This window comes from Dreissena polymorpha, chromosome 3 (assembly GCF_020536995.1).
Source record: "Dreissena polymorpha isolate Duluth1 chromosome 3, UMN_Dpol_1.0, whole genome shotgun sequence".
Classification (NCBI taxonomy): domain Eukaryota; kingdom Metazoa; phylum Mollusca; class Bivalvia; order Myida; family Dreissenidae; genus Dreissena; species Dreissena polymorpha.
The window spans coordinates 127,958,460-127,975,614 of record NC_068357.1 but is presented as its reverse complement, the minus strand read 5'-3'; the positions used below and the strand labels follow the sequence as shown (position 1 = coordinate 127,975,614).

The 17,155-nt window shown below is 34.7% G+C and overlaps 1 protein-coding gene across 1 annotated transcript in view; it reads left to right on the top strand.

Annotated features, from left to right (window-relative positions):
• Positions 1-17,155, top strand: part of LOC127872587 (transient receptor potential cation channel subfamily M member 5-like) — a 208,774-nt gene that overhangs the window by 169,783 nt on the left and 21,836 nt on the right. The window contains exons 20-26 of the mRNA XM_052415913.1: positions 45-255; positions 1,639-1,722; positions 8,380-8,508; positions 13,013-13,297; positions 14,715-14,889; positions 15,420-15,576; positions 15,796-15,983. Of these exons, the coding sequence (XP_052271873.1) occupies positions 45-255; positions 1,639-1,722; positions 8,380-8,508; positions 13,013-13,297; positions 14,715-14,889; positions 15,420-15,576; positions 15,796-15,983 (1,229 nt within the window). The remainder of the gene's footprint in view (positions 1-44; positions 256-1,638; positions 1,723-8,379; positions 8,509-13,012; positions 13,298-14,714; positions 14,890-15,419; positions 15,577-15,795; positions 15,984-17,155) is intronic.

Here is a 17,155-nt window from a genome sequence, read left to right as displayed (position 1 = left end):
AGGCATAATGTATTCGTATATTTGATAAACTTTTTTTGTTAAAGCGAGTGGTCTACTGTAGCAATAGATGGTCTTAACGCATGCTACCCGATTTATCAAAAAGGACAATTCGCTAGTCTGACAACTACCATGCCGTTTTGGAATGATAAATCATGCTTAGATTTGGTCGGAGAATGTGGCGACATGGAGTTCCTGGCTCAACAAGCGTGTCGCAGTGTAGTTGGAGAAATCTGGAATGGAGATACGGAGTTAGCGGTAATTAACTTAATAAAGATGACAAAATAAAAAATAAATCCAAACTCTCTTACTACATTCTTTATTTTTATCGTGTTTCAAATATTGTCGAATCGTATTTTATTTTTAAAATGGTATCGTTTTAGGTACAATGCGTCTACTGAATGTAATAACTATGGTAACTGACATTATGTGAATTGTTCAGGACAGCATATTTTCAGACATTTTCCAAAATACAGTAAGAGCACTTACGTTATTTTTTGCGCTCAAAATATTTCAGTGTTGAAATTTTGGTAACTGCTCCTTTCTTAATTTTTTATTGTTTTAAAATAGACATATCAATTTGGAGTTTTGTTTCGTTTTTCAAGTGTTATTATAATACTGATCAGAAAATTTGAATAAGGAAAAATGTTTATTATTTTAATATAACATTTTTAGCTTCTTCTGATAATTTAACAAAATGTCAGTTACGCTACTTTTTACATTCAGAAAATGACATGTGTTTGTTATGTCAATTTCGAACATTTGATAAAAACATTCTTTTTACCAAAAAGGTTGACTTAATATTTTAACAGTTGATGTATGTCACCTTAATAAACACAATAATGGAAAAAAGTAAAAATGTATAAAAATGTCAGTTACATGACTTATTACATTCAGTAGGCGAATGTGTATTTTCCAAAACTATTAAAAACTTCTTTGCGCAAGTTAAACGCTGTACATATAAACAATAAAGATACTTTAATAACAATACTGTAACTCACCATAGCAATTCGAGCGAACGTATATGCTACGTGTTAATATTAGGTTATAAATGTCGCCTTTGTCGCCTTTGTTATCGCAAAAGCAATGCATGCAAGATTACTTCAATGGTTGACCACCACTCATGTATACTTCAAACTCGCTTTGATATTTCTATAGACACACAAATGGTATTAGGGACTTGTAACAATACTCTAATATATTACATGTAATGCATATATTATAATTGCCAACGTAGATGAAGTTTCATTACATGTTAAATGTCCTATTTAGTAAAAAAAAACACAAAGATGTTGCTGTTATGTAAAACTAAATGAGTACACAATACAATGTCACGAATGAAACGACATAATTCTACTCGTATTTCTCAAATTTTGATTAACAAAAAAAGAGAGCAAATATGTAAGTTTTTTACATGCTTTATGCGGCAAGCAACAAAGCCGAAACACGTTAAAATTCACACAAAACACCCTTATTTGCCATGTACTAAACATTTTTTTAACAAAATGGTTATCGGAGTGGTTGTTTTCTTCAAAATAAAGTTGCTGTATTTCACTCCCTTACTTGATTTGATCAATCATTGTGTTGCTGATTCGCAATGTCTCTTCTAGTTTTTACAACTTTCATTTCATCCTGTTTCAGTTTCTCGGGCGTCTTATACCAGTTCGACTAAGAAAATACGAGAACAAAATTAGGTCGCCAAAAGCAAAATTCGGGTACAATTTGGTATGTTATGAACTATCTGTTTTTTAAATAGATACAGTGTAGACGTATGTGAGAGACAATGTATATTCATATATATATATTTATTTATTTATTTATTTATTTATTAATTAATTTATATATATCAGACAGATGACATGTTTACGTATGCGTCTAAGTTTTGCATACGAATGTTTACGATTATGATCATTTTGCAAGATCAAATTGCAGAGTCACGTTTCAGGTTGATAACTTCTGAATGCCTGCATATTGGATGATAGTTATATTAAACGTTCAACTCTACAGTATAGTTTTCATACACTCCATATTGCAATTCTTTCAATGGTAGCAATAACAACTCAGTGTACCGCATCATTCAAACAACCCTGCCGGCCAAAAATTAAAATCCAAAATTCTCAGTCAATGTCACAGATTTCCGTTAACACTCAATGATTCCTATATGCGTGTACAGGTCCAATCTATCAGATAATCAGTGAATTGACAAAGCGTTGCGTTCACAACCGATTTTTTCAGTCAAGTACCAATGCTACATTTTACGCTAAAATGGCATCGACAATACGAGCTATGGATGAATACTTATTTTTACCTCGTCAAATTGTCACACTTCACTAGCATATGCTATAGAAAAGGTCAAATATTTACAAATGAAATTTCCGGTTGACCAGTTTGACAGAAATATTATGTATAGCTCGTAGTCCTTAATATTCGGCATTGTTTTTATAAAAGTTATATCCAGGCTTAAACAGTTATCCACCACTTAACTTGAAATGAAACATCACTGAATTACAACTTAAACAACTTCGATTATTTTTAGCAATATGTTTATTTATTATCGGTGCATGTATTATTGTGCATGTGGTTTGAAGTGTGTTAGACAGTGGGTACACTTACCAGGTTAAGTCTTTGACACGTAATGCAGTAAAGTATTGCGGCAAGTAAAACAAACAAACTAACACATAATATAAATGAAATGTATATTTGTGTCAGACTAATTTTGGCAGTGCCTTTTAAAAATTTAAAATTATGTACACGTACAACACAACAAGAAGTATCATTGAAGGCCAAAATACCTCCAAGAACGGCCAAATGAACGACGCTCTTACAAGGTGAAAATAAAGCATGGTGTGTTCGTGCGAGTAGGGAGCATTATATTCTGAAACGCTTGCGCAACGAAGTTAGTTTTCAAAGGGAACATACTTAGATTGTATACTGTATAAAATAAAGGATTGGTTTGTGCCACATGAATACACTTAGTTATTTTCCAAAACGCTGTCACCAAACATAGAGGTGAAGATTCATTTCGATATAACCCTATAACGGCTCTATCGTCTCAAATTGATTGGTCTTCGTGAATTTAACCAAACCAAACAGTTCAAAATCAGTGACAGTAACATTTACTCTACAATAGTAATTTGTGCAAACAACATTCAATACAGAATTAAGAACAATTCACAACATGTAAAAATCAAACAAAAATAAACACAACAATAAATCATATCAAACTTAATTATCTTTATCTGAGCACAGTGGCTTTAAAGGGATCTTTTCACGCTTTGGTAAATTGACAAAATTGAAAAAAAAAATGCCCAATTCCAAAATAAATTAATTTTTTTTTTACCTTTAAATATATAAGTTAACCTGATCCTGTGTAGAAAATAGAAAGTGTTGCATAATTAAATTATCTGTTGCCTTGAATTTGTATTAAAAACTGTAGTTAATGATTATTCAAGACTTTTCTTATTTTCCTCAAAATCCGGCGCTTCGCACGATTTTTTTCACCTCAAAAAAGGCCAGGCCTTTTCCCCAAAATCAGATTAAAAAACCTGCACTTATCTCACATGTTCATAATACTTTGTAAAATTTTAATAATAAGTTATCAAAATAGTCGTTATTTACCAGTTAACGGCTTCTTTGAAATATAAGAAACACTATTTACATGCGATAATTTTTCCCAATTGAGACAATTTTGCGAATAATTTTTTTCCCAAAATGGGGTTTTCACGACGCGAAATTCCCAAAATTCCAGTGTGGCGTATTCCCAAAATGGAGCGGAAAAAGCCTGTAGTGTCTCTCACGTGGTAACCAGACTTTCTTACCGCGACGCTAAGAAGCTTACACAATAGTACTCATTTGTTTAAAAAGAGCTTATTTTAATACACAGCTAGACCTTATTTTACTATACAGCTGACAAAATCACTTGATTGCGTCATTCAAGTGTAGGACGCTAATGTATTTTCTGCATTTGGTACGAATGTGTGTGTTCACGATGGATTATTATAAACAATGTGAATACAAGTGTTGGAATATATTACTCGAATGAAACCGGTGGGACTGAATTTTCGATTGTTTAAATGTCGAATGTACTCAAATAACGCAATGTTTTGTTAAATGATTGACGGATTAAGAAAAGTGTCAGTGAATTGCTCTTTAACTTTTCGAAGGAAATCGATGTTGACTTAAAAGGGTAATTTCTTTGATGAGTAAGTCATTCTTTTGACAGTCGATCAAAGAATGTCTGTCCACAAGAAATGCCTTCTTACGGCAAATGCTTTTAAATGGAAACGATTGATGGAGATGAAGAAATGTACATTTTAATAGGTAAATGTGAGCAGAATTTTCATTTAATTTTCTCGTCATGTAAGCGAAAACAATTTGAAGAAAGCAAACATGACTGTTACACAATTTTGGTAGTAGATTAATAGTGGATGTTTGACATGTTGATGCCACTTAGTAAAAGTGTGTGAAAAGAAGAGTTGTTTTGTAAATAAACAATATTTGCGGGGATAAATGCTGAATCATTCTTGAAGGGTAAATTCAAAAAGGCAGCATTTTTTAAATTTGCAACGTTAAACTAGAATTTTAATTTGAACAAAGTCGTTAGTATTCTACTCGAGTGTGTAACATTTGGAATACTGTTTCAATTTGAGCCGAGGCATAAAGCTATATTTTCTCTTATTACTCTGCTTTAGCGTGTAATTTTTCGAAAACGATAACAAACAATTTTTATATTACTTTGCAAGCTAGATTCAGTTAATTTAATCAGTGTTTGCTTTTGTTTTAGCAATTAAATACTTTGTTATTGCACCCGGAACAAATTTAAAAAATATTTTGTAGGATAAATAAAATACTATGTTAGTGTGATTTTGAACTTGAACTTATCCAACTCGTCTCAGAAAGGCTTACACGGCTCGGCTTGCCTCGTCATGTAAACCTTTCTTCATCTCGTCGAATAAATCGAAATACACAGTCACACTTACATAGTATTCTCTATATATGCAGGAATATATAGAAGATATTTGTTCAATTCAGCGGAAGATCTATTATTATTATATGATTAGTCATATAAATCGTATTTTATGAGTGGCGAATAATACACAAAAAACATAAAGATATTGTATTCATTGATTATGTACCATGAATATACAAAATGTGCTAAACTGTATTGAGTGTTATTCAATTTTTGCATTTTTACGTCATTAATATGATGTTAGATGATCACAAAAATTGCATTCACCGCTAATATAGGAAATAGTGATCTAGTTACTGTATCCTTGAAGCTAAGTAATCTTTTTATTGCATTGTATAACTTACTTTCAATTATTTAGTATGTCGACATCGACATAGTGGTTATGTACGTATTGTTTGGGGTTATTTGCCTTTTTTCAAGACTATTAGGAAAATCGTTAAAATAAAATATAATAGCATTAAGCTCTAGTGAAATGATCTTATCTTATGGGTTCGCTCGAGAACACGTAGATTTATGTTATTACCATATGACAGTTTTTAAAAAGTGTGATCGTCTTAACTAACCCATCAATTGTAGCAGAAGCAACATTAAGCTTATTTAATTACATGTTATTGGCCAATGTTTTTTGTATCATGCGATACGTGTAGATATAGAGAATACTAGGTTAGCGTTGAATACAGAGAAGTTTATGCCTTGGCGAGCGCTTTCGGTGCTCGAGCCGAGCAACATAAACTTCTCTGTATTCAACGCTAATCCTAGTATTCTATTTATCCCATTTGATTTTTTTCAACGTGACATTTAACATAAATAGATCTAATAACCTTAACAATAATTTTAATTCAGTCTTAAAAGCGCTTAAAATCTAACAAATGTAACCATGCGTAGTGACATACATTATAAAGAAGTGAAACTCCAGCTGCTGGAGCAGTATTGAATTTTCATTAAAAACAATTAGTTGGTCCTTTATTTAAGGCAAGTGACCGATTGCCCAAACAGTACAAAACAGCACAATACAAACCAACATAAACACAAAATATGAATAAAGCTGGGGTCACCGCCTTGGAACGGTCAATGCAAAGCATTGGGGGTTTAAACCTTGTTATAGAGCGCTCAACCTCACACTTGGCCCAGCAATATTCATAATACATTCAAGTGTAAATAAAATTTAACGTCATAGCATTGTAACTCAAATTAAACAATAATAAAAGGGAATTACTCAATTGCATTGAAGATACAAGAGTAACAGAATTACAACTTTTTGACGAACGATCAAATAAAACTATTAACAATTGTCAACTACATTCCTTCTTTATAGAAAAGATGTATTTGTTCTGGTACGCAAAATAGTCTTTAAACAATTCACACACAAACTGTAAAACAAGTAAAAATATCACCATATGCCTCGATTCAATTTTACGCAGTATGCAAGTTGTAACACATTACGACCGCGAAAAGAAGATTTTACTTTACTATAATTCATTTTATTTTCGAAAGAAAATGATCAAAATCCAATATGGCGGCGATTGCTCCTGACAAAATGATGTCAACATGCATGTACACCATCGACGACCTAGTTCTGGCTACTATAACTTTAAATGTCCCTTTTTATGATTTTTGACTGGCGCGACTTTGTACAGGTCTGTCAATACTATATAAACTGTAAGCTGATGTTTCTTTAGCTATCGCCAACTTTGACAATTTTGACGAGTAAACAGACAATTGCAGCGACTGACACTTTAGTTGACTTAATATACAGGGCAATACGTTTTCCGACTTCGGACCACGAATTTAAGGACGCGCAGAACGTGTTTTTTATATAATGTTATGGGTATGCCGTGTGTGATCCGATGCATCAATGGCGCCCTGGTCCATGTTAACATCATTTCCCCGAGAATAGGGAACGACAAAAGTACAAACAAAAACCAAAACACGTTGGAACTAGTATCTTACCTTTAATTATCCTTTAAAATCCATCTAATAATCCATTTAACTCAATAATTGACGATTTTGCATCTATGGTCTTTAATAATTATTTTAGCATAGTTAAATAAAGACCCTTGTGCCATCCTATCACTATATTCAAATGAGTTTATGAACTCAATAAACTTTCTTCTTCGTCACACGCTACGTCATGTACTCTACATTACTGCTGTTTAAATGAACCGGAGCAGTTTATCTAATAATAGCCGTTGGTTAACTCGGTTGCATTTGCAGATTTCTGCATACAAACGCAATTATGTTTAAACTTGCACAATGTTTTATTTATCTATGGTAAATTCCCTTATTGTATAAGAAAATAATTTAATATATAAATACACAAAGAATGGAAAACATTCCAATACACAACAGATAAATGAGTAGATAATACCCGTGTACAAAATGGGGCGTTCCCAATTCCAGTGAGGTGCTATTTTTACCATCTTATACTTTACACAGCTCTATGCCTAACGTGAATTAAATAGGAAAGCAAACATTGCAGATTATTTCTGAATTGTGCGATATGTGTATGGCTTGCTGTACATTCTTAATTTTTAAGTTAAATGTCAAAAGTATATGCATGGATTATAAACAATGCATATTATACGAAATAAGGAAAATGTGATCAATTGACAATTCAGATATGTCGATATACAGTACATGTAGAAAACATGTGAAATAAGTCGCGTTTATAATAAATCGTCAAAAAAAATCGGGGAAAATGACGCAATAAGTATGTCATTTTATTACGCCATCAATCAGCTGATTCATTATACGGATGGCGAAAAATTATGTCATATGACTAAATTTAAAGGATGAAGGTCGTATAATTTTGAAGCTTAAGTTTTCTCGACTGTGTTTCTTATGAAAAATCATTCAGTGGTAAAATAATATATATATATATAATAGCAAAACAAAAATCGTGTAATTTTATATTTTATTTCAACATTTCTTTTGGTGAATATGTCATATATATATTTTTCTGCAAAATATGCACATTTTCTTCCAATGGGTGACCTTAAAAGTCGATCAATCAACCAAACAATATCGACCTAATTTTAGCGCATATCGCATGACGTCATTTGCAAAGTAGTCCCTGCACGCGACAGGTATATTCCACAGTGTTGAAGACAGGCAAGTATATTCCACAACGTGTTATACCGTCAATGTCGCGGTGAAAATGGGATAAACTGATATACACAACTCGTTTCGATGAACGTCTCTTCTTTCACCTCTTAGCGGATATCGCTCAAACCTTCATTGCTAAGAGTCTTATTGTCTACTTAAATAATTGTTTCACTGTTTAACGTTTGAATATCTTCATTCATACATAATGTGATACGGCGTCGTTGTATCGATGAAAAATCGTATATATCGTATTTACAATAAATACATATAAGTGAGTAATGGATAGTTTTTGTTTTGTTTATCAACAGATCTCGTATTTGCTGTTTCTGGGCCTGTTTGCGTACGTGCTGTTGTTTGATCTCACACCAACTGTATCGACTATTGAATTCGTGCTAATGACATGGGTATTGACCATATTGGTTGAAGAAATTAGACAGGTAATTCAAAAGACTATGATAATATGAAAAAGGACAAATATTACATGTAAATCATGAACGCACATACAGTCATAATAATAACATATTACGTGTTTTTTTTACACCCGTATCTATTTCATGTTTAATGTACAATTATGTTCATCGACTTCATACTTAAGTTTTGATTCGAGAAAAAAACAAATATATAAGGAACGAATTTTTCACCGTTAACATCCTTATTTCTTTATCTATCTTTCATACATGCACACATATCCTTGTTAGAAACTACTTCGTTTATGTTAGGAAAACTTACTCATACATAAAAAATAGCCTTTGGCGATTACAAAAAAAGAATATTTAAAATATATAGAATTCTGCTCTAAACCTATACTATGGTAATATGATATATGTGTTGATACATTTTATGCAGTTTTCCACATAAAGCACACACTAGTTAAAAAACGAAACCGATGCATACGCTCAAGATGCAATGACATTTCTTCTTATAAACTTGATCATGAGATAGTTATTTGGCTTCATATTTAGAGTTGGTTGAGAAGTAAGCAATGAAATCTCCGAATGGTATTCCAACACAATTGCCTGTTTGATCCTCGGTGTCAAACAGGATAAGGCTGCCATACTATATCGGGTTGCAAAACTTATCCGGGTACCACACAGGAATTCTATAGACCGATTTGTTAAACATGCTCAAGGTTGCATGATCTATGGATGGACTGTTACACAGGTTTGGGTTGCATGAGCTGTGGACGGACTATTACACAGATTTAGGTTGCATGCGCTACGGTCGTACCATTACACAGGTTTGGGTTGCATGCGATATGGACGGAGTGTTACACAGGTTTGGGTTACATGAGCTATGGACAAACAATTGCACAGGCTCAAGGTGACATGCGCTGTGGACGGACTTTTACATAGGTTTGGGTGGCATGCGCTGTGAATGGAATTTTACACAGGTTTGGGTTGCATGCGCTTTGGACGGACTGTTAGACAGGTTCGGGTTGCAAGCGCTGTGGACGGACTATTACACATGTTTGGGTTACATGCGATAATTACGGGCTATTACACAGGTTTGGGTGGCATGCGCTGTGGACGGACTTTTACACACGTTTGGGTTGCATGCGCTGTGGACGGATTATTACACATGCTTGAGTTACATGCGATATGGACGGACTATTACACACGTTTGGGTGGCATGCGCTGTGGACGGACTATTACACATGTTTGGGTTGCATGCGCTGTGGACGGACTATTGCACATGTTTGGGTTACATGCGATATGGACGGACTATTATACAGGTTTAGGTTGCATGCGCTGTGGACGGACTATTACACATGTTTGGGTTACATGCGCTGTGGACAAACTATTACACATGTTTGGGTTGCATGCGCTGTGGACGGACTATTACACATGTTTGAGTTGCATGAGTTATGGACAGACTATTACACAGGTTTGGGTTGCATGCGCTGTGGACGGACTATTACACAGGTTTGGGTTGCATGCGCTATGGACGGACTATTACACAGGTTTGGTTTGCATGCGATATGGACGGACTATTACACAGGTTTGGGTTGCATGCGTTATGGACGGACTATTACACATGTTTGGGTTGCAAGCGCTGTGGACGGATTATTACACATGTATGGGTTACATGCGATATGGACGGACTATTACACAGGTTTGGGTGGTATGCGCTGTGGACGGACTATTACACAGGTTTGGGTTGCATGCGCTGTGGACGGACTATTACACATGTTTGGGTTACATGCGATATGGACGGACTATCACACAGGTTCGGGTTGCATGCGCTGTGGACGGACTATTACTCATGTTTTGGTTACATGCGCTGTGGTGGAATTATTGCACATGTTTGGGTTGCATGCGCTGTGAACGGACTATTACACAGGTTTGGGTTGCATGAGCTATGGGCAGACTATTACACAGGTTTGGGTTGCATGCGCTGTGAACGGACTATTACACATGTTTGGGTTGCATGCGCTGTGAACGGACTATTACACAGGTTTGGGTTGCATGAGCTATGGGCAGACTATTACACAGGTTTTGGTTGCATGCGCTGTGAACGGACTATTACACATGTTCGGGTTGCATGCGCTGTGGATTGACTATTACACAGGTTTAGGTTGAATGCGCTGTGTACGGACTATTACACATGTTTGGGTTGCATGAGCTATGGACATACTTTTACACAGGTTTGGGTTGCATGCGCTGTGGACGGACTATTACACAGGTTTGGGTTACATGAGCTATGAACGGACTATTACAAATGTTTGGGTGGCGTGCGCTGTGCACGGACTATTACCCATGTTTGGGTTGCATGCGCTGTGGACGGACTATTACACAGGTTAGGGTTGCATGCGATATGGACGGACTGTTACACAGGTTTAGGTTACATGAGCTATGGACGGACCATTACACAGGTTTGGGTTGCATGCGCTGTGGACGGACTATTACACAGGTTTGGGTTGCATGCGCTGTGGACGGACTATTACACAGGATTGGGTGACATGCGCTGTTGACGGACTTTTACACATGTTTGAATTACATGCGCTATGAACGGACTATTACACAGGCTCAAGATTACATAAGCTATAAACGGAATATTACACAGGCTCAAGGTGGCATACGCTATGGACGAACTGTCACACAGACTCAATGTGACATACGATATGGACAGACTGTTACACATGCTCAATGTTTCATACGCTCTGGACGGACTTTAACAATTGCTTAGGGTGGCATAAGCTATAGATGGTCGATTGGAACACAGGCTCAGGGTATCATACGCTGTGGATTGAATGTTACACAGGCTTAGGGTTTCAGAAGCAATTGATGGATGATGCTACACTACCTCGGTTTTGCATAAGCTATGAAATGCCTTTTACACCGTTTCATAGTGCCATAATCTATCAATTGGTTGTTACACAGGTTAAGAGTGAAATAAAACATGGGATGGACGGTTACACTGATTGATAATGTTACAAGCATATGTGCGACTGTTACTTGATAGTTTCACAAGCAGTTGATGAAATGCTACAAAGGCTCAGGATTGCATACGCTATGGGTAGAATATGACATGGGCTTATGGTTGCATAAAGTATGGAAACGCTTAATGACTGACGTGTTTGAATGCATGATTCTGCGTCTAAATTAGAAGCTGTTTAACACCCATAGTTATATATCTACATTTTTCGCAGCATGCGGCTCACTCTGAATGCTGCACATACTTTACGTGTTACACAAGCTCTGGTGTTTCCAGAACGATAGTTCTACACAAGCGAATGGGGCCTCCCATAGACGTATCGTCAATAAGTTATATCAATGCAATGAGCGCTATTCAAAACTATTATTATGTTTAACACAGTGCTTTATATGCTTCATATTGGCATTGGAAAGTTGTAATTTGTTACACAGACTCTAAGAGTTTTATGTGTTTACTGGCTCTATTCTCTATCTAGGGTCACGCAGCTTCAAATGCTCGTGCTTGTTCAAGATACTACCAATGTTTTATGTGATATGTGCGCTTTTTGTGATACAGAATCTTTATGTTGCACAGGTCGACGTTTTAAATAAGTTCGATTAGTTACACAGCGTCTCAGTACAACATAGTTTTACACAGAATGTATGTTTTACATAGATAATCTATCTTAGACATGTTTAATTTGTTTTATTAATGTATGTTTTATGACGTACATATAATCAAGATCTTTTTTATAATTTCGTGGTACAAAGGGTATATATTGTTCTTTTTGTTCCACACAAGCTTCTGCGTTTTACATTTTCTCTTTATACAAAGCCTGGGATGCTACAAGTAATCGTAAAACACTTATATGCGTGTTTGCTTGTGAAACAACATATAACCACTCGAATTGCATTGTTGGTTCTCATGTTTATTTAATACGATAAAAATCTGCCTCAGTATTATATAACAAAAGGGTACCAATTATGTTCCTTATTGAACGATAAAACACGTACATTTGTCTACTCTTCAAGTATCATAGTGCATGAATGTTATCATATGTATACAAATACGTAACACCAACAGTAATTGCCACCAGGAATATCGATACAATAAACGAAATATCTTCGTTGAATTACATTTGTACCTTACAGAAATAGAAACTAAATTACATGTTCTGACCATATATCCAATTGTATCTTTATGAAGTTAGCAAGGGCTTCTTTTTCAAATAGTTTAAAATGTTTGCATTTGTTTGAATTTAAAATATTGACATGTTGCAAACAAAGACCATACTAAACTGATGCGTAATGTTGTTTGATATTTTGTATTAATAAATCAGTTTAAATTTATATATGTTAACATTTATTTGTATGCCCTAGTTATAATTGAGCTTATCACGACACTAAACCGGATTTTATGGATTCAAACACTTTCATACGCGTCAGTTTTGCAAACAATAGGGCGACTTGATACTCCCCGGCGAGCAAACATAGTCACATACGATGAAAATCCTATCGTTTGTTGTAGATGCATCATAAATATCAGATGCCTGGTTATGAGAAGGCTAATTCATGTGTACAGCTGATCGGAAAATTGAAGATTTACTTTTCGGAAGGATGGAACAGCGTCGACATATTTGCGATCGTCATGTTTTTACTTGGATTCGCACTGCGGTTCAAACAATTTCGAGACACGTTTGATTGGCCAAGAGTCGTGCTTGCTGTCGATTTTTTCGCGTTCTTCGTGAGACTCGTTCACATATTCTCGATTCATAAAACCCTTGGTCCTAAACTCGTTATAATTCAAGGGATGGTAAGTGTATAATATTTTACCATAGCTGAATACATATAACATGTAGCAATATTAAATAGGATGATAATTCGATTACATGTAATACACGCGTGTAACTAAAGATCTCAAATCAACTAAGTTAATATAGATAGAGACATATTGGCGAAAAGTTTTCATTGAAAAAAAATGAATGTATGATGTATGGAATTGTCATAAAGAGAACAGCTTCTTTCAAAATTCACAGAGTTTCGGGTTTTATCGGTATTTGGTTTTGAAAAAAAAAATTCGTACATAGATGTGTTTGTTTAATGTTATAAAGTTCTTACTCAAAATGATTTCTCTATCCGGATTTAGTAGTCGGATTTTAAAAATTTTATATAGAGAATAACAGGTTACTGCCTGATCTTTTTGTAATATATCAGGCAAGACTTAGAATAATATAACGGCGAGGCTTGCCGAGCCGTTATTTTATTCGTGCCGAGCCTGATATATTACAAAAAGATCAGGCAGTAACCTGTTTTTTCTGTCTATCATACCTCTACGCCCCCGATTTTAAAGATATAATGAAAAAAATCGCTTAAAAGCTGCCGTTATAGCGGAAAAGAATATGACTTTTGTCGTTTAACGTGTTAATAATGACATCATGAGCACGTGCGCTTAGTATTTGTAAAAAATGTTTTTTGCTGTTTGTGTTGCATTTTGTGTTTAAAATATATTACATCTGGGTATCAAACAGTTTGTTTTGTTGAATCTGATTCGAATTCACTAAAAAATATTAATATTATAGTTTATTCCGAGTAATTTAAACTATATTACATATTGGCATCAAATTGTTTGTTTTGTTAAATCTGATTCGAATTTACTAAAAATGATTACTTTATAGTTGATTCCGAGTAATATAACCATGCTCCACACATGAATGATATACGAACTTCCTGTTGACCATGATATAACAAAATATATCAGGCAACGTTATATCAGGCAGATATCAATGTCATAGTTATGATAAATGATAATAATCAGCAAAATTGGTATCTTATTTATGCTTCCCAAATCGACAAGAAAAATGCAATTTTAGAGAATTAAATATGGCGCTGATTTGTTTGCGGAGTTTTTTTGCAGATAAGAGAATGTTTAACTTTACCCCCTGGTGTCATCTTAAACGCATGTTTCCGAGTCACGGAGCCATAAGTTAAAATATGTGTTTTATTTAACTACAAATGAAATGATAATACGATCTGACAATGCAAACACAGTTTATTTGTATTGCATGTGTTGCTTTTTTAAGAAAATATATAATAAAACGCGACATTACCCCTTACCTTGCTGTAGAAAATGCAATATTAATTTTTCTCATAGAGTCGCATTCTCACATACATGATAAAATAGCCAAAGCGAAGTGCGAGTGACCATCAGTTATATCCTTGTTGTATTTTAGGTACATGACCTGATGTATTTCTTTGTGATTATGGCTGTGTTTTTATTGGCTTACGCCATTTCCTCGTACTCCATTATGTACCCCAATGCTCCAGTTACTTTGGAAACTGCTAGACAAATAGTTTGGATGCCTTACTGGCATATTTATGGAGAACTCTTTCTAGATGAGATGAAAGGTACTTTTAAATTAAATAAATCACGCTCTATGTATTTGGTATGTTTGACGTTAGTACATCAATTACTTATATATATATTTATATATATATATATATATATATATATATATATATATATATATATATATATAAGAGAAGAGTAGAGAGGAGGAGATGAGAGAGAAGAGAGTAGAGATGAGAGGGAGAGAGATCGCTCTCTCTCTCTCATCTCTCTTCTACTCTCTCTCTCTATCTACTCTCTGGGCTCTTCATCTCTCGGCTCTCGTCTCTCATCTCTCTCTCTCACTTTCTCTCTGCCCTTCTTTTTGTATTTTGATTTATATTCCTACACCAAAATATTTAGAACCGTGTAGATAAATGCATTCTATATTAGATATACGCACATAATAAAAATATTATTATTATTTGTAGGTATACTATATAATTATATATAATTCAGATCATATACCCAACACTCCTGGATTTTATGGTTGAACATTACCAAAGAAAACTTACAGGCATAACGATTAATGAATTTTATTTCTAAAAAGGTGAAACGAAGTGTACAGATGACGCTAATCTATGGATGAATGAAACCGTTTCACGCTGTACAAGCGAGACCAGCAAGATATTGGCCCCAATCATGATGGGAGTTTACCTGCTGTTTTCCAATATCCTGCTTCTCAACCTTCTTATTGCAATGTTCAGGTGTGTACATATACTTCAAAGAACTAACACATAAATAAACAGTTGTGATGTGCATGTATACATATTAATATTAGGAAAGCACGCAAGGCATGTTTTGTCATGAAATGTAAATGATTTCATGTATTATGATTAAGTTTAAATGTTCGTAGTACGTACGTCGATGTCCGATCATAAGTAAATTAAACAAATGGTTATTAAATGTATTGTGTTTTTTTTCAGTTACACATTTACTAAAATCCATGAGCAATCAGACAAAGTTTGGTGTTTACAGCGATACTTTATGGTCAAGGATTACGCGCTACGGCCAATATTGTGTCCTCCTATAAACGTATTTTGGCACACATACCAGCTTCTCCAGTGTTGTGTACTTAAGTGTAAAAGATCTCAGCACTTAACTGATCCTTGCGGTAAGTAAAAATTAAAATTGTATTCAAATAAGTTTGTTTGCATGTGTATGTTTTTGCAAATTACACATCAGCTGTTGTTTTTTTCTACGAGAAATTTCGTTAAAGAAAAGCTTCATTAGATATAAGAGGTGAGGTGCATATTTGATCTAAATAATATGCATGCATATGAAAAGAACTACCTTAAATGTGTTTCTAATATCATGTTCATTTTGGAGTGTAGTATTGTGTAAATGTCGCATTAAAACAGAGGCAAAAAGGGTTGTAGGATTTAACATTAGCCCAATATCGGACATTTTAAATAATTAATTCGTGATCATTGGAGTGGGGAGCTGCATAATTATTTCTCAGGATTAACAATAACACGTTTACGCCAAATATGACAAGAGGCCATATACGTCATTTTCGATAAATGATGAAAGTGCGCACTTTCTGGTCACGTGTGCGCATGTACAAGTCTTCATTTGCGCACGTGCAGGTCGTTACGTATGCACGTTATGGTCTGTATGTGCGCAAGTGCAGGTTTTAGCATTGGCATGAACAACTCTACGTGCCCGTGCACAGTTCCTCCAGTGCGCACCTGAACGGCTAGCATAGAATTAAATTGAATCATTTAAAAAACATATAGTTATTTACTGTTATTTTAAAAGAGTGTATATACAATCAAATCAATAAGTTTCAATGAAAAATACTTAGCAACCAGCATACTTAAGTTGTGATTAATGTGTAAATTATTTTTTTATAAAACCTTCCGTCATCAATATGAGTAATTTTGTGAAAATTCCTGAAAAGTATCGCCGCTATATCCGTCAGTTCGAATTCTCATTACGAAGTACTCAGTTTGCGTGGTTGTGAACGAGCTTAACAAGATAATCACGTAAGTCCTACTCTATGTCCGTCCACCCGGCTGTCAGTCCTTCCGTCCGTCATACGTTTCGTTTCCGAGCGAGATTTAAGACAATGGCACTCGATCTGCGGCATCCATATAGGGTGGATAATTCAAAGAGTTATTGCTGTTTGATAATTACCATGTCCAGTTTGTATCCGCGCGAGATCAAAGACACTAATTATCCGAATTGGTTGAAACTCGATATGCTTCATCCCTATTGGGTAAACATGTGCATAGATGCTATGTCTTAAAGTTCAAATGCTGTTTGGGATTTATTTGTCTTTGA